The following is a 25,796-nucleotide window of genomic DNA, read 5'->3' as shown; positions in this document are numbered from 1 at the left end:
CTTGCTTATTTATGTATGTATGTATTTGCACAGTTGTCTTCTGCACTCTGGTTGAACACTCAAGCTGGGCAGTCATTCATTGATTCTGGTCTGATTATTATTTCTGTAGACTTGTTCAGTATGACCACAAGAAAAAAAATCTCAGGGTTTTATAGAGTGACATATAGGTACTTTGATAATAAATTTACTTTGAAATTTGAAAAGAAATTGCAGTTAAATGTAGCACCTGCAAAACAGGCAAAAAGACTACTTTGGAAAAATTAATTGTTCTCAGTTTTAAAAGCAGACTAAAGAAAGAATTTGAACTAACTTCCTACTTCCATTAAGGACATTACTTCCTACAAAACAAAACCCAATATGAATAGCAGTGCTGCTTCACTACCAGATGAGCTCAACGCCTTTTATGCTCGCTTGAAAGGGAGAATAAAAGCACAGTTATGAGGCTCTCTGCAACATCTGATGACCCTGTGGCCACTGTCTCGGAGGTCAATGACAGGCTGTCTTTCAGGAGTGTGAACCCTCACAAGGCCTGATAGAGTACCTGGTAAGGCTCTGAAAACTTGTGCCATACAAATGGCAGGTGTATTCAAGTACATTTTCAATCTCTCACTTCTACAATCAGAAGTTCTCACCTGCTTGAAAAGATTAGCAATTATACTAGTGCCCACGAAGAGTAACGTGAGCTGCCGCAACAACTATTGTCCAGTAGCACTCCGGTCTACAGTGATGAAATGTTTTGAAAGGTTGGTCACGTCTATAATTAAGACCTGTCTCGGGAAGGACCTTGACCCACTGCAATTTGCCTATTTCCACAATAGATCTACAACAGACGTGAACTCAATGGCTCACTATTGACCGCCTTGGACCACCTGGACAATGGAAATAACTATGTCACAATGCTGTTTATTGACTATAGCTCATTCCTACAGTGCTGATCGATAAGCCACTGAACCTAGGCCTCTAACCCTCCCTCTGCAACTGGATTCTTGACTTCCTAACCAGAAGACCACAGACTGTGTGGATTGGAACTATCATCTCCACATCACTGACAATTAACACTGGCGCGCCACAAGGACGTGTGCTTGGCTCACAGCTCTACTGTCTTTACACCCATGCCTATGTGGCTAGGTATAGCTCAAATGCTATCTATAAATTTGCTGATCATACAACCATTGTTGGCAGAATTTCAGATGCTGACGAAAGGGCGTACAGGAGCAAGGTATATCAGTTAGTTGAGTGGTGCCACAACAACCTTGCATTCAATGTTGGCAAGACCAAAGGGCTCTTTGTGAATTTCAGAAAGGCTAAGACAAGGGAACACACATCAGTACTCATGCAGGGATCAGAAATGGGGAGAGTGAGCAATTCCAAGTTCCTGGGTGTCAACATCTCTTTGGACCAAACCTGAATGCAACATACTAATGTAGCTATAAAGGAGTCATTACCTCAATATAGGAAGGATGTGGATACTATAGAGAAAGTACAGAGAAGATCTACAGGGATGTTGCCTGGATTGGGGAGCATGGCCTTATGAGAATAGGTTGAGTGAACTTGGCTTTTACTCCTTGGAGCGACGGAAGATGAGCGGTGACCTGATAGAGGTGTATAAGATGATGAGAGGCATTGATCATGCGGATAGCCAGAGGCTTTTTCCCAGGGCTGAAATGGCTAACTGAAAGAAAAGATAGAAAGAGATTTGAAAGTGGGAGGGGGAGGGGGAGATCTGAAACAATAGGAGAAGACAGGAGGGGGAGGGATGAAGCCAAGAGCTCTAAAGTTGACTGGCAAAAGGGATACACAGCTGGAGAAGGGAGAGGATCATGGGATGGGAGGCCTAGGGAGAAAGAAAGGGGTTGGAGTACACCAGAGGGAGATGGAGAACAGGCAAGGAGTGATTGTGAGAGGGGCAGAGAGAGAAAAAAGACAGGGGGGAAAGGGGGGGGGGAAATAATAAATAAATAAACAAACAAACAAATAAATAAATAAGGGATGGGGTAAGAAGGGGAGGAGGGGCATTAACGGAAGTTAGAGAAATCAATGTTCATGCCATCAGGTTGGAGGCTACCCAGACGGAATATAAGGTGTTGTTCCTTCAACCTGTGTGTGTGTGGCTTCATCTTGACAGTAGAGGAGGCCACAGATAGACATATCAGAATGGGAATGGGACATGAAATTAAAATGTGTGGCCACTGGGAGATCCTGCTTTCTCTGGCAGACAGAGTGTAAGTGTGCAGTGAAATGGTCTCCCAGTCTGTGTTGGGTCTCACCAATATGTAGAAGGCCACACTGGGAGCACCGGACGCAGTATATCACAGCTTTCTTTCTCTCTAGGTCTCTCGTCCCATGATCCTTTCCTGTCTCCAGCTGTGTATCCCTTTTGCCAATCAACTTTCGAGCTCTTGGCTTCATCCCTCCCCCCTCCTGTCTTCTCCTATCATTTCAGATCTCCCCCCTTCCCCCCTTTTCAAATTTCTATCTTTTCTTTCAGTTAGTCCTGACGAAGGGTCTCGGCTCGAAACACCGACTGTACTTCTTCCTATAGATGCTGCCTGGTCTGCTGCATTCCACCAGCATTTTGAATGCTACCTCACTAATTTTTAATTTCTGTTATCTTGCACTGCTTATTTGAACTTAATTATTTAATAGGCATATATCTACTTAATGTAACTCAGTTCTTTACCTCTATATTTATTTATCACATATTTCATTGTACTGCTGCCACAAAGTTAACAGATTTCACGACTTATGCCGATGGTATTAAATCTGATTCTGATGCTGTGAAACGATCTTTCACAAAATGCTTGAGGAACTCAGCAGGCCAAGCAGCTTCTATGGAAAACAGTACAGTTGATGTTTTGGGCCGAGACTTTTCAGGATTTTTTTTTTACACTGAGAGTGGTGGGTGCCTGGAACCCATTTTATGGATGGTGGTACAGGTTGACACAATTAGAACACTTAACAGATGCTTGCATGGGCACATAGAAGTAAGAAAAATGGAGTGTAAAGGACCACATAGGAGAGAAGGGTTTGATCGGGGAGTAGTTTTATATCATTCAATACATGTGGGACAGAGGACCCCTACTGTGATGCGCTGACCTATATTCTAGGTCTGCTGCCAACCTTCTGTAAAAATAATATCTGAGGTACACATGCTTCTTTAAATTTAGGGAAATCACTGCTTCCAATGAAGTCTCGTTTATACTCTATTGGATTAGCAAAGATATATTTACCAAATAAAAAGCAACATACACAAAATGCAGGAGGAACTCAGCAGATCAGGCAGCATCTATGGAAATGAATAGGTGACATTTTGGGCTGAGACCCTTCTTCAGGACTGGAAAGGAAAGGCAACAGAATAAAAAGGTAGGGGGGGAGGGAAAGGAGGATAACTAGATGGTGATAGATGAAGCCAGGTGGGTAGGAAAGTAAAAGGGCTAGAGGGGAAGGAATCAGATAGGAGAGCAGAATAGAATCGGAGAAAGCAAAGGAGGGGACACAGGAAGATAAAGGGCTAGAGTGGGGAAAAGAAGAAGAGGAAGAGGGAGAGGGAATTTTTTTAAACCAGAAGAAGAAATCAATATTCATGCCATCAAATAGGAGTCTACTCAGACGGAATAAAAGGAGTTTCTCCTCTACCCGGAGGGTGGCCTCATCTTGGCACAAGAGGAGGGCATGGATGGACAAATTGCCAGGAGGGAGATCTGTGGGGAGGGATGAATGGACAAGGGAACCACTGACGGAGTGATCCCTGCAGAATGCAGGTGGTGGGGGGGGGAGTGTAAGTTATGTTTGGTGGTAGGATCTCTATCCAGGTGCCAGAAGTTGCAGTGAATGATATTTTGGATGCAGAGGCTCATGGGGTGGTAGGTAAGGACAAGAGGACTTCTATCACTGTTAAGGTGGCAGGAAGATGGGGTGTGTACACATGGTTCGGAATTGGAAGAGATGCAGGCGAGAGCAGCATCAAATATACGACGTAATCTCATTAAAATTTTATTTGCAGGGCAAAAGGCATGAAGAAATTGAAAATACATTTATAAAGCAATTGGGCTATTTCTAATCATCCCTACATCACAATCCTCAAGAATCTTGATAAGGATAGCATTATTTATCAAAAGTGCATTGAAACAATCAGTGAAATGCATCTTTTTGCTTCAATGACTAACGCAATCCAAGGATTTTGCTAGGGTAGTGTGTGCATTTTTCCATGCTACCAGTGCAAAAAGAGCACGCTCACAACTCAACAATCCTAACCATATCTCTCTGGAATGCAGCAGGAAATTAGAGCATCAGCGGAAACCCACATAGTCACAGGGAGAACAAACAAACTCCTTATAGAGAGCTTTGGGAATCAAACCCCAATTGGTGGCATTGTAAAGCAATTTGCTAACTGCTGTGCTACAGGGTCTCGCAACTGTTTATTCCGTAGATCCTCTCTGACTTGCTGAGTTCCTCCAGCATGTTGTATGTGTTATTTAAGATTTCTAGCATTTGCAGCATCTCTTGTGTTTATCACATTCCTCAAAAAGGTTTCACAGCAGTTCGATTAAAATTAAATACTTTGATGTAATATAGAAATCACAGCAATCATTCTGCATGCAAGACCTTACAAACACCAATGAGATAAAATTGAATTCTTGAATGAGTTAGAAATATTGGCTGATCCTCTGCATGAAAGGATCGGCTCTCTTTCAAATTATACCATGGGATCTTAAAACATGTATTTGAATCATAAGATCTACTTCAATCCAGGGACAACACAATCAAAGCTGCTGCACTCCATCAATACAGCACCAGAATGTTAGCCTACATGGGTAATTCGGATCATCAAGCTCATAAGTTCAGGGCACCACAGTAGTGCAGTGGTTAGCTCAATGCCGTTGCAGCTGGGAGCTCTGGAGTTCTTAGTTCAATTTCGGAGCCATCTGTAAAGAGTTTGTATGTTCTCCCCCTGACCACGTGGGCATCTTCCGGGTTCTCCAGTTTCCTCCCGCATTCCAAAAATGCACCAGCTAATTGGTCACTGTAAATTGTCCTGTGATTACGCTAGGGTTCAATAAGTGGGTCACTGGGCAGTGTGGCTTGTTGGGCCCAAAGGGCCTATTCTGAACCGTATCTCTAAATAAATAAATAACAGAGTTCTGTGCACTGAATATCGAGTGAAATAGTTCCAAAATTATTAGAATCAATGTTAAATGCTCAGTATCTGAAATGTATTAAAGCCAGTTTTACAAGGAAGCTTTCATTAAGTATATTGAATGATAACAACCAGAAATGTCTTAATATGATTCAAATACTATTCAGATTAAAAGACAATCAAATAGTCCCAGTTCCATTTATACAGAATTTTTTTTAATAGATCAATCAATTGCAGAAAGGTATTGGGTTTTACTTGACTAGCCATAATATCGATATCTGTCTTGGATGTTCTATTAGTGTAAAAAGCAGGCAAACTCTGATGAAATTCACGCCTGCTTTGTCAGCTACCTAAAAATCATTGAGCCTATAATTTCAAACGGAAACATATATTTGTAGCACAAAGTTGCATTTGAAATTTGATAATTCACTCAACCATTCCTTTTGGATTCACAAATAGAGACACGGGGAGGCAGTCACCTGAATTTTATCAGACATTATTTAAAACTTCATAATGTTAGACACTGAGAGATGTGGATTTAGGACAAAATTTGTTTGGGAGTGTATCTACTGTTTACCATTCAAATAATGGTAGATATAGCTGGAGGGGGGGGGGGCAGGGGGTTAGTGGGGATAAGTTCCCACTACTTATTAAATGCTCCGAATGACATGCAACTCAAATACCCTGACCTTCATGTGTGGCTTAGAACCGTTTCTACTGACATGAGAAGGGGCAAAGGCGGGTTACTGGAGTCTTAAAACCAGTCACTTTGGGCAGATGGGGCTTGTCATTTGTGTTCAGCGGCTCACCTAAGAGAAGGAAAACATTGATCTCAAACCTCTGCAACCTTGCAGCTATACCCCTCATGGTGAAGGATTCGGGAGTAAATTCAAAGGAAAAATCCAGAGCTAAGTCCCTAAGGCAGTCCTACATCGAGTTCAATTGTGACTGGCAACTCCTGTGACACCATAGGTGCTATACTGTATTGGTCTCTGCCGTTCCTTTGGGTTCATCAGCTGCGTGGAGAGGGAAAGCCTACTGCATGGGCAACAGCATGCTCCGCATATTGTACTGTCCTGACTTGCGCATCACATAGACAGCTAGGATGCAACATCCACGTCGACCTCAGCCAATGGAGGCCTTCCAATACTAGGGCGCTGTTTAGTTTCTTCAAGCTCATCATGTGCTCTCCTGGACAGAAGATCACCATCTACATCAGCCAAAAACTAAGGGAATGACTTAGGAAAGAAACTATACTGTTAAAAACAAATTTCTTGAATTATTAGCAGAGAAAAAAAATTGCTGGAGGAAATCAGCAGGTCAAGCAACTTAGGACGGTGGTGAAAATTGGCAGCTCAGGTTGAGGTGTTTCATCACCAGTCGCGGTGACTGCGTTGTGCACTGAGGGTGTCACCTCTACTGGTGATGAGATGTCTGCAAGCCAATTGCCTGGCTCAGCAAATACCGTAACATCAAAAGTCAAGCAGCATCTGTGGAGGCAAATGGATAGGATACCAAGGCTGATGCAGATCTTGACCAGAATCATTAATTATCCCTTTGCTGCCAGAAAAGCTACTCAACTTTCTGAATTCAACCAGCAGTTTGTTTCTGGGTCTGGATTACAGCACTTGCAGCCTCTTTTGTCCACTTAAATTATTACACTGTGTTAACAGCAAATGACCTGAAAGGAAAAAAATATTCTAAAGGACATTTTTGTCTTCTCGTCCTCATACAGTTTCTATTTATTTCTGTACATAGTGTGGATATGGTGGCTGAGTTGGACTCTCCCATTTCTGCAGGGTGTAACAGCTTCCATGTTAGGACACCGTAACTTGGTTGAAGCCCACTGAGCACCATGGCCTGAGATGTTTTCAGAACATCTGTGCTAATCTGCTGGCAATGAGAGCTGGGACCAGAGGGGTGGAGAGGTGAGAATTGGGCAAGGCCAAGCCAAAGGTTGAGAAGCAGCCATGGAGAGGTTGAAATGGACAAGATGAGGAAGAGGGGCTGCTTTAGAAAGCAGTATGATTGAGAGGCTGAAGGGAGAAATATGGGTTAAGTAGGTGAGTCAACGCAGCAAGGGAAAGGAGGCATGAGAAGTGAAAGGGGGCTTCGGTGGTTGGGGGGGTAGGTTGTTAATATGTTTAGGAAGGGAGAACTGAGGAAGAGGTGACTAATGCCAGACATGGAAATGATGCATTACTCCAGCAAGGTACAGATGGCAGAATAGTGAAATTAGACCTTTACCATCTGAGACAAGTCTATGGTCTCATCCTTTCTTTCAGTTAATGTCACCTGTCTGCATCATCCATTTCGTAACGGGAGCCAGCATCACAGGATCTGTCTTTTTGTCATCATCAACCTGACGAATGATGGCAATAGAAATGCTGACACAGAAAAACAAATGTCAAATGACTCAAATACTCAACTGTGCATCTGCATTACAGATCATTACAGTGCCTAACTTATCTTGAAAAGCACAATAATTGGCACCTCTTTCTACAGATCCAAAAGTCACATCAAATTCAGTTAGGTTTACAATACAAACTTGAAGACTGAGTTTGTATCAAACCATCATTATTTTTTCTCAGAATGCAAAGGAGGAGCTGATCCTTAGAATTTAAATTTAAGAACTTCCATCAAACTTCTCTCATCACAAAACAAAGGTCTATGAAACCCAGTTCAGCAAGGGCAAACAATGAAGGCAAAACTTACTAGTTCCTCATTTAGTGCTCTGATGACCAAGAAAAGGAATGTCCAAGACCAAATCCTCACAACTGGCACCTCGTATATGGTCAACAGAACTATAGTGACATCTTGCAGGGGAACCAATGCAGCCTCTCCACAATCCTTCACATCCAGCTTCAGGATAAGTTAAACCAATGTTAGTGCCCTCTCCCACTTCATCACCTGGCTTCAGTGGATGGCCGACATCATCTACTTGCCTGTCTATTAGCTCTGTCCTCATGCAGGCACTTTCCCGAAGCTTACAGAAAAATGCTTCAGGAATACTCTCAATATTTTCTCAAGGAAATGTAACATCCCTGGCCCAAGGCGCTGATTCATCATATAATCAAAAGAACCCCTTTTTCCTTTTTAAAATCTGATCAATATTTATCTCATCAATTTTTTGACATGAGGAACATTTGAATAAAGTGTACATAAAATAAAATAAATAACGACAATTTACTTAGCCTTAAAATGACATGCTTCAGTAGATTTCAAATCATTACAAAATTTGTTAGGAATACACATTAGATGGCACAATCTTCTGTATCAGATTATAACCTTATACCATACAATAAATTCAAAACATGTTGTTGTTTACACAATGATCATTGGCTTGACTTATTGGAAATATAAGGTGTAAAGATAATTCTACAGAAGTTACAAAAATGATAAATGAACTAATACTAGGGTCTCGGCCTAAAACGTCAACTGTGCTTTTTTCCACGGACCCTGTCTGGTCTGCTGAGTTCCTCCAGCATTTTCTGTGTGTTGCTTGGATTTCCAGCATCTGCAGATTCTCTCTTGTTTGTGATGCTAAAGCTCTGGAGTTGCAAAGTTCAAGGTGAGGAATATTTAAGATACCTTGTGTAGTACAATATTATCACTGTACTGTATGCATTTCCCTTCCATGAAAAAAGTACTAAAATATCTTGAAATCAATACAAAATGTAAATTAGGCAGCTCATACACTATGTTAGTATTGTAACTGGACTTGATCATTCATTATGTGCTGTGTCGTGTGACATGGGTGATAGTAGTCTCATAACCATGACTGTTCTTTGCAAAACTTTCTAAGTGGTTTGCCATTGCCTTCTTCTGGGCAGTGTCTTTACAAGACGGGTGACCCCAGCCATTATCAATACTCTTCAGAGATTGCCTGCCTGGGTCAGTGGTTGCATAACCAGGACTTGTGATTTGCACCAGCTGCTCATATGACCATCCACCACCCTCTATCACATGACCTTGATTGATGAGGTGGGGGAGAGGGGTCTAAGCAGGTGCTACACCTTGCCCAAGGGTGATCTCCAGTTTAGTGGAAGGAAGGAGCACCCAAACCTCCTTTGATAGACACACATCTCCTTATACCCTGCCACTTAATGCACCTGCGCAACAAGTTTAAAATCTACCACACTGCTCTGCTAGCATCTAACCATGCTGTAACTAATTGGGAACCTCTGATACCATCTATCAACATTAAAACCAGACAAGTCATCCACAATTCACTATGATTCAGCAATAAAACAATTGTCCTTTCAAGATAAGTCATTAAGTCACAGATTATATTTTTGGGAATGCAATAGAAATCAAAGGGTTTTCAAGAAATTTTCTAAAAAGTGTTTATTAACTTCTGCATGCAGATGAAACTAAATACACATTGTGGCTACAGTAGATCATTAAAATTATACATTTCAGTTATAAAAGTGATCTCCATCCTTCAGCTGTTGTTACCAGTGATCTAGAAACCCCAGTACAAATTAATTTAAAAACCTAAACATTGAAGAGAAATATGTGAGATGACTGTGGACGCCAGGTACACAACTTATGCAGAATATTGTTCTATTTAATATACATCTAATTCTAACTACAATTAGTGAGGATATCTTAAACCTAAATATTAACAATTTCTGGATATTCACTACTGTTAACCAAAATGAATAATTAATTTATTCTGAACTCTAATCTGCCACTAATCCCCAAAATTTCTGGTGCATTATTGAATTCTCAATGTGTATATCATTGCCTCTAAATTTACTTCCTTGTCTAGGATTGGAATAGCTATATGAGCATTGTAACATAATCAAACAATCTGAACTTTCTGCAAGTATTTCAAAAGATTTTTCAGTACTGGCATTTCAAACTCAATTTTTGTCTCCAAGTTTAAAAGAGTCTTAGATTATTCGTTCTCTAAATGAAAAAGGTTTCCAACTTGTTAATTGTAAGGCTCCATGACATAAAAAAACATTGGGAACGCTGTTCTAAAAGGACAGTTTCTTTCTGGAACAAGCGACAAGATAAATATTATATGCACAACATATTGAGCACCACCTTCTTTCAAATGCATCAATCTGTTTATAAACATGACTGCATTTTATCTAGAATGCAACACTTTGAAATGTGTGTTCTACATTACTCAAGATAATGGCAGATTAAATATGAAAGCATTCACAAGGCTGTATTGCATTCTTAATTTAGAAAGGAGTCTCCACTATACCTAATGGCTCATTATTTTCCTGAGACACAGCACAGCCTTCAGGTTGTTTGTGCATTGAAATTCTAGTGACAGCTAGCCAATGAAGGAATTACAACACTTTTCACAAGAGGTACAATAACGAAGTAATTTGGTTCATTAAATCACATCGCAGCAAAGACTCCACATTGAAGAACTTCTGAAAGGAAACCCAACAAATAATTGCTGCTACCACTCAATCAGAAAACTTTCCTGAAGGAAATGACAACATCACCTCACTGATAAAAAAGTGTTGCCGTTTCCCAAGTTTAACTCACTTAGAAGGACTTAAAAATATATAAAAAGTTTACAAAATTCACAAAACTTTCAAAATGATCAGCTACAGCATTACAATTTGCACTGTTACCATGCATGCTAATTATGATAAAACACAGTAGGTATATGAGTCAGGAGACAGTGCATCTGTAATACTTTAGACAAGAGGATGCTATCTGGTCTCGCATGTGTTTTGGCTGAATGCTTTTAAGAAGAATGGGGAATTGTACTCAGGGATTCGGAAGTAATTTGGGCAAGATGTACTTTTTCTTACCATCATCTTTTTAACTATTTCTACTTAAAAAATTACTCAGCTAATCTGATATGTTAGGCTCACATTCGAATGAACTCCCTAAAATGTACTTTAAAATATAACATTGGCTCTAAAACCAGACATGGAACACTGACCAACATTAAGTTCAGCACCACCAAGAGCCATTTCTTATCAAAGGACATAAATAATGCACTTAATAATATACAAGGCCATTTTGAAAGAAATGGAGGTTAACATGGCTTGAAGCTAAAATTTATTTAGTGAAGTTAATTCTATCACTAAGTATAATGATTAACACATGCTCTAGTATTTGCAGCGCAGCGTAGACCTCTTGATGCCCTAAAGGAACCAGAATTTTGCAACAGGATTACAAATTAATTTCCCACTGTATTTTCTTTCCATTGATCTGCAGGATAAGTATCTTCCATAGATGGTACACAAGACATCAATTTACAATGACAAATCTTTCCTGTAGTTTAGGGAAAAGAAACACCTTTCAGATTTAACAGGCAATTTTAAAAGGTTACAATGTTTTTCCCTTGCTCTTGTCTAACTAAATTACTGCAAAATCTATACAAACAAACTACTCATGGATGGCTTGTTTTTATTGAAAATTACTATAAATACTTTCAGAAGCAAATATGAGACATGTCAAGCATAAATGCAGTAAAAAATATGCCAGTATGGAGTATCATAAATCCTGATTTGATTCAGGCAACCTAAAAACAAATGCACCCTCGCAGACCACATTTTTCTAAATGCTATGTCTGATTAAGCTATGCCATTAAGTGACAGCTGAGTTCATGCTGAACTTTAACATTAATATGATATTATTTAAATGACTTCATGTTATTTTTGCACAAAAATGATGAATGATTTGTCGACACCCCAAATGACATAACGCAGGCAGACCATTTAATGAGTTTTGACAAAATGGAGACATATGCAGAATATTTGTTACTGAGACAGTCATTGTGGGCCTTTGACAGCATTTGGTTTTGATTGTCTGCAGGCATTGAAGCATCTATTTCAATTCCTACTTCCTTTTCCTCTGAATTTTGAATCTAACTAATGTCATTTTTAAAGGCATTTACATATTACACTAATCAGATTTTTCTAAGTTGTGGTTCACAAATAGAATTGTAAGATTTCTCTAAAAGGAAGCAATGACAATCAGGTGAGCAAACCTTTGTCAGTGGTGTTTGCAATTGTAAAACAATGTTGTAAGATTACTGAAAGAAAATAGAAAGCTGACTGATTTAACCCTGTCAGTATTACTCTTAAGACAATAGACAACCTGTTTACAGTCTGAAGGCGCAATACACTTCATTTTCAATTTATTTAATCGATTTGTATTTTTTCTTGCTTCATGCATTTGACCATAGTTTTGTCTACCATCACCAAATAATGCAGTGCTCCTCAACAATTTTTAATCTTTTGGTAACATTAAAAAAATCCTGAATGTGGCACCTCTTCTCAATAAAAGCACCAAATTTGTCAGAATACCTGTTTCCAAGTGGATATCAAAGAGGGTCTAGTTTTCTTTAATCTAATGTTATATAGTGTGCTTGAGTTTCTGTATTAAATATATTAGTAGGTCCATAAAGTGGATGCTCCAGTGGAGCATATTACATATATTGTGGATGAAAATTCCTCAACTGGAAATCATTAAAAAATTGCTGAGTGGATTATGAAAGTGGCCAGATTGCCTAAATTACCTGGAAACAATGGGCCAATTCTCTCAAAATGTTCAGAAAACACATGTTTGGCAACATATCCTTTTTAGTCTCCCCTCCCCCAATACTGGGACATCCCACATAGCAGCCCAGACAAAACTAATGCGATTTACATGCTTTGGGAAGAGATTTAAGAAAGGTTGAGTTTCGGTTTAGTTGGAATTGAAATCTAATCATGGGAATTATGAAGGAAGCATTTTAATCGCTGTCCAGTTGGGCAACAGTTTTGAAAGGAGTGAATCCAACAAGTCTAAGTACTTAAGTAATTAATTTTGAACATATATGCCAGTCTGCATCCTCTTCATACAAAACTCTTAGTGATTATCGCAAGAATTTTGAGCACTTCCAGTTACAAAGTTCCAGTTACATTCCTCATATCTTCTATGGAAGTTCTAAAATGCTACGAAAGGTGTTGATATTTATTTACATAATTACTTTATAACAATTACAGCACCCTGTTTAATTATCTAGTAAAATCCAAGTTTACATTTTACTTGAATGTCAGATTGGCTGAATAATTCCAGTTTTAATCAGATACTGAAATTGATCATTGCAAACTATCTTGAAATTGTTGCAACTTGTTGTATGAATGATTATTTGAAGTCTTTTAAGATATAATTGTTGCTTAGGAGTTATTAGCTCTAAAAACATGAACAAAATGCCAATATTTTAGTTTTTAACCTCTACATTTACTTTCTTAACAGTATGCAGCATGTGGTAAAATTTTAAAATATTATTTAAAAGTTGTAGTTTATCTTTTCTTGACAGCTCTGTTGTTGCTTACCATGTTACCTTGAACTGATTTGTAAAGTCATTTAACTGAAAGGGGATTTGCTGACATTGAATTTATTAGATCTTGAATGGAAAATTTCTCGAAGGTCAACGGCAAAGGTGGTAGCTTTGTTGAAGACTCAAAATCCAGACTGATGGCTTAATGAGAACTTACAGGAAAGAAGACATAGACCATATACTATAAAAACAGAAAATGCTGGAAATACTCCACAGGTCAAGCAGACTATACCTGCAGACAAAGTAACAGATTTTATACTTCTGGTCCACGAATTTTATACTTCTGACCAGAACTGGGAAAGGTCGGAAATAATTAAAAAAAAGCTCCAGGTAATAGAGGCAGAGTAGAGAATGATTGGGACGGTTGTTGAAAAGGTGAAGACCAGGAGAGATGGAGTAAAGCAAGTGGTGTTGTGATCTGAAGAAAGAGGTGTCCCCACAACAACCTCGCACTAAACGTCAGTAAGATCAAGGAAATAATTGTGGACTTCAGGAAGTGGAAGTCAGGAGAAAACTCATCAAGGGATTAGCAGTAGAAAGGGTGAGCAGCTTCAAGTTCCAGGGTGTCAACACCTTTGAGGATCTCACCTGGGCCCAACAGATTGATGGAATGATTGAGAAGGCATGCCTCTGGCTATATTTCATTACAAGTTTGAGGAGATTTGGTATCTCACCAAAGAGTGCAGCAAATTTCTACAGGTGTATTGTGGAGAGCATTCCGACTGGTTGCATCACCAATGCACTGGATCAGAAAAAGCTATAGAGGGTTGTAAACTTAGCCAGCTCCATCATGGACACTAGACCCCACACCATCAAAGATATCTTCAAAAGGCAATGCCTCAAGAAGGTCACATCCAAAATTAAGGAATTTGCCATCCAGGTATGCCCTCTTCTCATTACTACCATCAGGGAGGAGGTACAACAGCTTGAAGGCACATAGAAAATGTTTTAGGAACAGGTTTTTCCTCCCTGTTATCAGATTTTTGAACTGTCCATAAACACTACATCACTAATTTGCTCTTTTTGCACCAGTTTTAAAAATATTTTTACTGTAACTTACAATGATTTTAATGTATTACACTGTACTGCTGCTGTAAAACAATAAATTTCATGACATATATCAGTATTAATAAACCATATTCTGATTCTAAAGGTCTAAGGAGAATGAAACCCGAACTTAAGCAGAAAAGGAGATTGGGGAAAAGGAGAGAGAAAAGGAGCATAAATGTGAGACACAGGCCGGAATAACCAATTATGCAAAGTGTGTTACTTAAAACCAAGTTTAGAAAGTTCCAAAAAGCCTAGCCTCATTCTTAAGATGTCTATAACTCATGAAAACAACCTCATTATTCATTTTATTTATTAATTTATATAAACTACTTATTTAAATTTGCAATTTACAGTAATGTCACATTAAAACAAATTTCATTTCATATATTTAGTGACAGTAAAACAGATTCTGAATTTGATCCTAATTCTCTTCCTTGGCATTGCATCGAACTTTGTTGGAACATGGTGGTAGGTCAAAGAGTGATCACAGTGAGAGTACAATGGAGAACTGAAGTTACCCTACACCAGGCATGGGCAAACTACGGCCCGTTAAGCTTTTTAATCCGGCCTGCAGAACTTGATGAAATTATATTAATAAACCTTGTTAACGTTTTTTCCCCGCAATTCTGGCGTTTTCCCAATAGATGACGCACTCTATATACATTGACCTTTGTTGAGGTGCAGCGTATTACTCCACATTCGTGCTTTACTTTGTGACCTTGTGGCGACCCATTTCCTGGCACATCCGAACCGGTTCACAATTAGCCAGCGTTCCGGCTAAGGGAGATAGCCTGCGGGGATTTGCGAGCACAGAGCTCCGCATATTGGCGCAATCTCACTGTTCTGTCATTGTGCGGGTCGTTGTTGAGTTTTGGCACAGGGGACAATTGAATAAGAAGGAGCAGGACAAGTAGACCTGCATCCCCTACCATTTTTGAAATAAAGACAGTCAGGAGGAGAGTGATGATGATAATATCTTGAAGGATAACAGAATTTTCAGTGCTTTAAAATAATAACTGTTACTATTAAAAAAAGCTGTATTTTATTCATCTAATTTTCAGTGTTTTAAAACACATTTCAATAAATAGCTAAATACCATGGGACTTCAAAGACAGATATTTTGTTGTAATGCATTTGTTCATTTTCAATTGAAATTAAAGCACATGTTTTCTACATATCCCATGATATTTTATTTTCTCTTATGAGGTGTATTACCAAAACACTCCGTCCATCTGCTCCTGGTCCGGCCCCCCTGTCAAACTTTAGAACCCTTTGTGGCCCTCAAGTCAAAAAGTTTGCCCACCCCTGCCCTACACTCTTCTCTCTTCACAGATACTGCCCGATGGTGCATCGTTCTTGCTTACTAAATCCACAATCTGTAGTGTTTCACCACCACACATATGATATTCCATTGATGATCACATCACAGATCATTATATGCAGTGGATTCTGGTTAACTGGGACACATCAGGATCAGCACATTTTGGCCCAATTAAGTAGCTGTCCCAATTAGCCCAAGTTTCATGGAAATAGTTAAAAAGGTATAAAAAAAGGCAAAGTGAAAAACAAATTACATATTTAAATGAAATTCAGAACAAATTAGAACACTACTGATACTAAGCAGCACCATAAACCTGTGTAGTAATTCCTAATAGTTATTGACGGTGGAATACATCCAGTGTACACTGCTGTGCTCTTTTGGTTGATTGTAAATGAACAAAATCAGCACAGACACCTAGTGCAGATAATGGACTGCCCTCATACAATTCTTTCGATGATTGCATCCTCCATTTTCATTGTAACATTCAAACTGATGGTCAATATCTTCAAATTCTTCATAGTTCCTAACTTGTTGAAGTAGTGAAATAGTTTCATTTTCACTCAATGCCGTTTGAGGCATCTCCAAGCCTGAATACTTGAAACCACAGTGAACAAAAGAGTTCTAAATTGTCTTGAGGCTTATTTCTCGCTATCTATCAGTGACAAAAATCACTGCTTTTGAACACAAGCACATGCGACTGATGTAATTTCAAAACTATTTGTTCTAAGCATGGTATAGTGTCTCACGGCCATACACAAGTCTGACGCCAGTTAGAAACTGTTCAGCAACAGTCTCCTGCCCCACTTAAGGGACATAGTGTCCCACCTAAATGAAAGGAATCCTGGCTATTTTCTTGACTAGTTTTTGTTCTTTAAGAGTTAGACCATAAGACATAGGAGCAGAAGTAGGCTATTTGACCCTTCAAGCCTGCTCCATCATTCAATCATGGGCTGATCCAATTCTTCCAGTCATCCCCACTCTCCTGCCTTCTCCCCATACCCTTCAATGCCCTGGCTAATCAAGAACCAATCTATCTCTGCCTTAAATACACCCAATGACTTGGCCGCTCGTGGCAACAAACTCCACAGATTTACCACCCTCTGACAAAAGTAATTTCTCCACATCTCAATTCTTAAAGGACATCCTTTAATCCTGAAGTCGTGCCCTCCTGTCCTAGAATCCCCTACCATGGGAAATAACTTTGCCATATCTAGTCTGTGCAGGCCTTTTAACATTCAGAATGCTTCTATGAGATCCCCCACCCCCTCATTCTCCTGAACTCCAGGGGATACAGCCCAGAAGCTGCCAGATGTTCCTCATATGGTGACCCTTTCATTCCTGGAATCATTCTCGTGAATCTTCTCTGAACCCTCTCCAATGTCAGTATATCCTTTCTAAAATAAGGAGCCCAAAACTACACACAATACTCCAAATGTGGTCTCATGAGTGCCTTATAGAGCCTCAACATCACATCCCTGCTCTGATCAGATTCAGATTCAGATTCAGTTTATTGTTATTTAGAAACCACAAATGCAATGCAGTTAAAAAATGAGACAACATTCCTCCAGAATGATATCACAAAAGCACATGACAAAACAGACTGCACTAGAAAATCCACATAATGTTTGGCAATCCCCAATCCAGAGTCCGGAGAGGCTGCTGCGGATTAATATCGCACTACTGTCTTAGCGCGTTCCCCAGAAAGGAGCTCCAAATTCACCAGATAAAACAAGACCAAAAACTAAAGCTACAAGACCTGCACAAAACCACATAGTTACAACAGTGCAAACAATAGCATAATTGTTAAAAAAAAAACAGACCATGGACACGGTAAAAATAGTCCAAAGATGTTAAAAGACTATAAGTGCAAAAGAAACCACCACACAGTTTCGACAAGTCCTCAGGGTCCCGATAGACTTGTCATCCCACGCAGGCGGCAGAAGGGAATATCTCCGCTATGGACTTCCACGGCGTCACCCGACTCAGCCTTGCAGATGCAGCACACAATGAAAGCTCCGTTGGACCCAGCCTCGCAGACGCAGCACACAGTGAAAGCACTCTGACCACAGCGGACTCCGAGTCCGTCGAACCTCCGAGCCTCCGACCATCCTCTCTGGCACAGCTTCTCCAACCACCATCCTCTGCCGAGCGTGTTAAGACGCCCCCGCCATCGGCAATGCAACCCCAAGGACTGGGGGCCTGTTCTACCCAGCAGAGTCCCGGACCTCACAGCAGCAGCAGCAGCAACGAAGAAGGTCTTCCTGGAGATTTCCAGATGTTCCTCCCTGCTTCCACATCCATTTTTCAACCAATTATGATTGTGCATGGCACCCCGCTTCACAAATAACAGATAATCAGCTCCGGAGTGGCCGCTGCAAGCTGCGTCGCGCTGCCATCTTCTATACCTCTAGAAATGAATGTCAACATCGCATTCACTTTCTTCACAACCAACTTAACCTGGAGTTGTCCCAAATAAGCAGCTGTCCTGATTACCCAATGGCCCAATTATCCAGAATCCACCGTATATTAAACAATTAAACACTGCACATCTCAGAGTAGCAAAACTGCCTACTGGAGCTTCCAGTTCATGACACCTTAGCCCACCATTAGTTAAATCCTCTAAATCTTCCCCAGAGTCTGCAAATGATTAACATGAAATTTATTGAAGTGTTTGCTCCAGCATTCATGGCATTAGTCATTTGCTTAATGCAAGCAGAAACTGTAGACTATTTGATGCTATAGTTACCACTGGCAACTTGAAAGGAGCTTACAGTAAAACTGTTAAGAGTAGCAGACACCTTGATTGCAACAGAAGATGCTACAGAAAGAGTGGCATTTAATTGAAGTTTCAGTACTGTGACGGGTTCCCCAGATAACTCCAGATTAAATATGCAATGCTCCTCAGATATTGCCATACACGTAAAGTTTCTGTTGGGAGAGTTAGAAATCCTGCAAGATCCTATTTGCTTCTTCCTTCTAGTATTGATTCTATCCTCCTCTTAAGCTATCCACGAATTTGTCACAAGGACTCTACAGAGTGATATGCCTTAAGGACTTCATGAGTCTAACCTGAGTGATTTAACTGTTGGACACCACTTTGCTGGAGAAATTTGACTAAAGCACTCCATGAGCCTATCCTGAGAAATTTGATCAAAGTATTCAGTAAGTCTAGCTGGAGTGATATCCCTAAAGGACTCCATAAGTCCTGCCAGTGATTAGCCAGAGGCACCACAGACATCTAGGCAAAGAAAGTCTTCATGAAAAATTGTACATTGTCAGAAATCAGTAACGAGCCTAGAATATACGGTCATCTATCATAGTTTGAAATTATCTGCTTCACAGATAAAAACACATGCATATGCAAAATACATCTGCAGCAATGCAGAATGAATCATGTGAAAATGGCCTTTTCCCAAATTGCCCCACTCATGGTTTGCATGTGGAATTAAGATTGAACAGAAGCAGTATGGATAGCAATGAACATTGCTTCATTTAATTTGGTGTGTATGCAATAATAAAGTCTCCAGTTTTGGATGCAAGTCAAAATTATCTTCTTTAAAAGTTTAATGTTATTGGTCCATGGCATAAAAAAGTTTGGGAACCCCTGCTTTAAAGGAACCCAGACTGAAAACTGACGTTTACTCTATCAACATTGTTTCTATCTCCTATTCCTTAATCATGGCTACTTTCACCTGCAAATGCAATATTTTCCTAATCACTTATCTTGGGTGACCAATCTTGGAAGAGCTTGTGGGCTTTATTCCAAAGCGGAAATGAAAGAGTAAAGAGAAACTGAACTTCTCCACGACCAAATCCTGATTTTTAACTTGGGACTAACCGATGTATTGTGAATCAATTAAAACCTCCAAAAAAAGTGAACATTACAAAATATCACAAGGCACACATGTATCAGAAAGAAAAATGTGTGTCATTATTAACATGTCCACAAGCTGTCGTCTACACTAGCCATGATGTTAGAAGAGCTAGTATGAAATAATGCCTTCCAACGTACTGACATTTTATATTTTGTTCTATGAGATGAGGCTTTGCATACTTTGAACTACATATATCTCTGAAAAATAACATAAATGTAGCCAAGAAGGAAACTCAATTTAATTGTGTAACACTTTTGCAACATAAGTATTTCATTTAAGGGAGGAGGAAGGTTACTTACAGAAAAAGCACAACAGATTCCTACCTTGATCTTACCTTCGCAACATTCCTGTCAAGATCCTTGAGCTCTTACCAAGGTTTGTATCAGTTTCGCGCAGCTGAAAGGGAAAATGGGAAAACAAAGATTTACTTGACGGAACATGACTACATAGTTATTTCACACAAAGTTCAACTTTCAAACTGAAAACAGGTCTCTACCGCCGATGATAGTCACTCATTTTACACTTTTAGAAGAAAGGCACTCATATTCAACCATGAAATAAATATGACTAGACTAGTACATCAAATAAAAAAATCTTTCCAGTTCCAAGAAAGCAGTGCACTTCCAATATATAACCCATACTGTTTTCCTTCACAAGGTGACAAATCTAATGTATATTTTCAACATTAAGAGTTTAAAAAATATTGTGACACAGGCAACTTTGTTCATTTATATTCGCCATGTAAAAGAACATTAGCTTTAATAAAAATAATTTGGTGAACATAAGCATGGGTTGAAACAGTCAAGGTTATGACCTAGAATTCATAAAAAAATTGCGCATTGTAAACGCATTTTATAAGGAATATTCTCTATTTTCTATTCTAAATTTCTTTCCTATGTAAAAAGACTGAATTCCTTTAAGGTATACACATGTACAAAAGTTCACACACTAATCTTCTGGGAAGTCTAAAGCTAGCATGTTGATTTTGAACTGATCCCTTTTGCTATCTTTGTGGAAGTATGCAGTTATAAAAAAAATACCCTCTGAACTGTGCTCTTGAAGTTAAAATTCCGGAATGAACAAAGAGGAATGAATTTGCATTTATGGACAGGAATAGGTCGTGGCCTGAAACGTCGACTGTCTATTCCTCTCCATAGATGCTGCCTGATCAACTGAGTTCCTCAAGCATTTTGTGTGTGTTGCTCTGGATTCTGAGCATCTGCAGAATCTCTTGTGTTTATGAATTTGCATTTCTTTTCCCACACTGGCGTGGAATGCATACGATCTGTGAGTTGGAAAAACTGACTGCACAGATTGCTGGATATAAATTTAAAGTACAATGGCTGCTGAAAATCAAATATCAAGTTCATTTTCAGAGGTTTACAACCAATCAGAGAAATTTAATGTAGCCTTACTTCAATTAGCAGCTTTCTTTTAACAAATTAAAGCCCAATCAGGATACTTACAGGCCATGAGTGAAAAAATAGTGAAAATTAAAAATATTTTTTCACTTAAATAATTATTATGCCATGGCCTTGAATTGAACAGTTTGCAGCACTTATATATATATAAAAAATATAGGGATAAAATATTGTTGTGCAAAGCAATTTTTCTCTTGCTAATATGTTCAGAAAATTGAGCTACTTTTGATCAATGCAGTATATTTTCAATTAAACTCCAGATGGCACAAGCTAACTGATGTTTACTAATCCAAAGCTGTATGAAGAAAACAAACTGAAAATTAGATACAGTTCATGGAAGAGCAGGAGTGTTAGCAATGTTAACTTTGTTGTTGTTCACTCTAACAGATAGAAATCTTAAAAGAGCTGTCTATAAAAGTCAGTCTAAATTAGGACTACAGGTTGGCTTTTTCCACTTACCATTTAATATACATTTATCTCTGCAAAAATTTACTATTAAAAAAAAAGGAATTCTTTGAAGTCCTCGAAGATGATTATTTTGCTCCATTTTTTTTCAGAGATTTGACTTAAGTCCTCTTCAATTACACAATCTGAAACTCACCCTTTCCCGAGCTCGTTGAATCTTTTCTTTGTCATGATGCAGATTCTCCAGGATCTCCTGTCCAATTTGTTCTGTAACCCAAGGATAACATTCACTGTTAAGTTACACCGGTTTTTAAAAAGTTTGATAAAAATGTATCAAAGTCTATTCAGTATGTGAAGCAGTGAGACAACCTAAAGTGAGTCAACTCCTTTCAAAACCTCACAGAAATTCAATTATATTATCGGCAACTTCCACTGCAACCTGCAGAGAGGCTAATTTCTGCAGAAACAATAGGAACTAGGGAAACAATGCAAAAATAAAGTTGTCTTCTATACTATTTTGTAAATGCACAGGTCACTCTTAGAGAACTAAAAGATTAGGGGAAATGCACAATCATTTTTTTTAGAAGCCAAAATAAGGCATAAAACTTGAGAGAAAAAAAACTGCTTCAAACTTCCAATTTGATAATTATTGATGAAATGTGGAAACATTTAATCCTTTCACATTCCATCTAAACATATGTATGTGAAGAACTAGCATCTATATTTTTAATTTTTGGCCTTAAATTATTTGAAGACAATTACAAATAGGAGTACTTAGAGAAGTTTATGATCAAAAGTAATCATCTGTTTTTCTGCAAGTAGGAAGCATCTAAACTGAAATGTATATTAAAAATCTCTACAAACATATCAAAATTTAATCAAAACTTAACAATTAAGAAAGATTAAATAAAATTGGCAACAACATATCTTTCTTGGTGTTTCTGCAAGTGTTAAATGCTGGAGATAACAATGACCGATGTAGCCAGATAATTTTTTTTCAGATATTTGACTATAAATTGATGTTCCCATTAAGGTATTTCTTCGGTACTGGTTTGCCTCATGGGATTTTCAATAGCATAATGCCTCCCCAAAGGTTCAATGCATTTTAAGAATATTGCGATAAAAAGAATACACTGAGAAAAATGTTTTAAGCTGATCTCACACACCCTCCTACAGACAAAAAGGAAAACAGATGCCATTAAATACCGCTGATTCAAAGCAGGTTGGTTAATTAGATTTTTCTCTGTTTCGTTTGGCTGCCAAGTTGACATCTTCACCTTGGTTCTAATGATTCAATCTATTTCTACCAGCAAATGTGACAATGCCACAGACAGTAATTGAGGGTAAAACATTGTCACTTTGATGAATTGTGTTTTTTCCTCATAGTCAATGACTAGTGAAGTCAATAAACAAGGAAAAGAAGCATGTCTGCTGGAATATCACAAAATGAATTGTTGTCTTGACACATAGGGATCAAAACATCATACATTAATTTCATCCTGGTGTGGGGCACAATGGCATCTGCCTCACTCTGACTGTCTGCACAGATAAATAATTGGGGCTATCATCAATTTTGCAAGAGTTTTTTTTATTCAGTATGCAGCACAACTGACGAACTTTGGCCCTTTTCATGAGGAGAACAGCCACAAGCAGAAAGTGCAGCCATGGTACTCGAACGATACCTCCTAAATAACTATATTCAAGGTAACTACGAGCTTGAAGATAAACACATAAAAAGCTCATTTTTAAGGGAGTAAAAAAAATAACTTTTTTTTATCATCTATAAACAGTTCTATGAAGGCCGATAGGGCTTGCCATCCTTGTGACTGGTCTGAAATAATTCATCCTCTGAATATGAATTAGCACTGGGTAATCACAGCATATTTATTACGCATTTCTCTGGTCCTTTCCTCCTGTGAATGCTGTATTATTCATTGCTTCTGCCCTGACCCTGATGCGCTCCTGTTCTGACAAATCATACTTGATTAAGACAAATCTTTATTAGTTAGGTAGTCAACTTCCCCATTTATCATTTGCAAATCTCATTCCCCTTTTCCAAGTATGTTAAAACTGACTACTGCAATTTGGTAGAAGCTGTATAAAATGCTTATTATGGGAAATGAGTGCAAATGCAAATGCAAACGTCAGCAATGGATGAAAAGGGAGTAAGTAGGCTTTATGTCAGCAATTCAAAATAAACACTTCAGGAAAACAAACTTAACTCATGCTATGACAAGTGCTGATATTTGTTTTCATTTATTTGAAAATACAATATGCAAAGTTGGAATCTATAAGTGATTTAACCATAGAAGATACCCTAGTCATCATCACTATTGAATACTTATTTCTTTTCCTTTACAATTAACAATATTGATCCTGTGAACTTAGTGAACACAAAACTGGTCAAAAATATATGAAATATTGGAGTTAAAAGTATTAAATCGAATGGCCAATGACACTTCACTGGTCCTTAATCCATAAATCACAGGTTTATATTTCAGCTTATTTGAAGTTGTCTATATTAAACAGCCTTTGTTAGCACACTTAATAAACTGATTTACAATGACAGGTCAGCACAGTGCACAGCTCTGGTAACTGGGCTTTAATCTGGACTTGTGTGGATTTTGCACATTTTTTCTGTGACCTCACAAGTTGCGCCCAGTGGCTCTGGTTTCCTCCCACATCCTGAAGATGTGTGGGTAGGTTAATTGCCTATTGTAAACTGACCCTGCTGGCAGGAGAATCAGGGGCATGTTGATGGGAATGTGTGCCAGAGAGAACAGGCTTTCAAAAAATAAACAGAAGAACAGGATTGATGGCAATGCTCTCAGAGTTGGCACAGACTAGATGGGCCAAATGGCCTCCTCTATCATAGGAAAATATGAAGATGACAGTGAAACCTACTTAAAGTAATGAATTAGGGCTCAAGGGTAGGTAATGGGGAAAAATACAGGAAGGAAATGCAATCCTAACTAGTTTAAATCCAAAGCAACATGCACAAAATGCTGGAGGAACTCAGCAAGCCAGGCAGCATCTTTGGAAATGAATAAACAGTCGACGTTTCAGGCCGAGAACCTTCTTCAGAACTGTAAAGTATCAGAAAGAAACCAGAATAAAAAGCTTAAATTATTCAAATACTATTTCTGTTAGCAAATGTGCAACAACACCAATAGTATATGCAAAACAACTGGATCCGAGATTCTAATGTGTCCCTACCTTATAGAGTACATAGGAGAGCAAGCTGGAGAGGAGTTCAGGGAAGGAAGGGATGTGATTACTTAATAGGTAAAGTTTCTTGCCAGATTTCTAATGTTAGTTAAATTTTCTCTCAAGTTGGTCAAAGTGTAGTCAAAATTAGTACATTATACAATCATAAAGAGATGCCGAGAAACTCCTTTAGCCAGAGGGTGATGAACTTGTGGAATTTATTACCACAGGCAGCTGTGGAGGCCAGGTCATTGGGTGCATTTAAGGCAGAGATTGATACGATATTGATTGGACACAGCATCAAAGGTTACAGGGAGAAAGCCAGGGAGTGGGGCTGAGGGGGGGAAAAGGATCAGCCATGATTGAATGGTGGAGTAGACTCGATGGGTCAGATTGCCTAATTCTCCTGCTATGGCTTATGGTGTTATAGTCTTGTAACATTTTATAGGTATACACTAAAACTATTTAAGTAATGTTCCTTCCTTTCACTCAGCAATTTAATGATTTTCATAGCCTTTACTTAAGGCTAAGATTTAGTTTTGCCTGAGGATTGCAGTGTGCTGTTTGAAGTTTGTTAAACCATAGGATTATACCGGCTGTTGAACTGAGTCATTATTGGTCATTGGTCAGGTTAGATTGGATTTGTCTGTAAATTAGAAGATGGTGAAATTGAATAATATTGGAATGATATTCTTCAGTTTTGTACTTGATTACCTCCAATGTCAAAGAAATTATACATTTTTTTTCTCTTCTTCAACAAATTATTTGGAGCTATTTGTCATACTCAGAAATTTAAATACAGGACTACCCATGACAGAACAAATTGCACAGAGCCTATTGAATAAGCATCAGTAAGCTGTAGGTTTTTTACTTCAACCACAATTCATTCTTCTGCTGCAACATTAAAAAGGTTGAAGAGGAAGAAATTCTTCACAAAATCACCCAAAGATAGAATGAACGTAGATATTAACTTAAGTTTTTGTCATTGAAATTGTTTTCAAAAGTTGTATCTTGCAAATTAAATTTTGCAACTATAATGAATCTCAATTAAATGCAGATAGGAAGACAT

The 25,796-nt window shown here is 38.6% G+C and overlaps 1 protein-coding gene across 2 annotated transcripts in view; it reads right to left on the bottom strand.

Moving 5' to 3' along the window:
- Window positions 1-25,796, bottom strand: part of vti1a (vesicle transport through interaction with t-SNAREs 1A) — a 325,999-nt gene that overhangs the window by 120,053 nt on the left and 180,150 nt on the right. The window contains exons 6-7 of one of the 2 annotated variants that reach the window (XM_059947840.1): window positions 21,717-21,787; window positions 20,018-20,090 (exon numbers count right to left, since the gene is read on the bottom strand). In XM_059947840.1, coding sequence (XP_059803823.1) covers window positions 20,025-20,090; window positions 21,717-21,787 — 137 coding nt within the window. In that variant the 3' untranslated portion in view covers window positions 20,018-20,024. The remainder of the gene's footprint in view (window positions 1-20,017; window positions 20,091-21,716; window positions 21,788-25,796) is intronic. The other variant, XM_059947839.1, reaches the window with a different exon arrangement.

The sequence above is a fragment of the Hypanus sabinus genome, chromosome 22 (assembly GCF_030144855.1).
Source record: "Hypanus sabinus isolate sHypSab1 chromosome 22, sHypSab1.hap1, whole genome shotgun sequence".
Taxonomy (NCBI): domain Eukaryota; kingdom Metazoa; phylum Chordata; class Chondrichthyes; order Myliobatiformes; family Dasyatidae; genus Hypanus; species Hypanus sabinus.
This window is presented reverse-complemented; position numbering and strand designations above follow the sequence as displayed.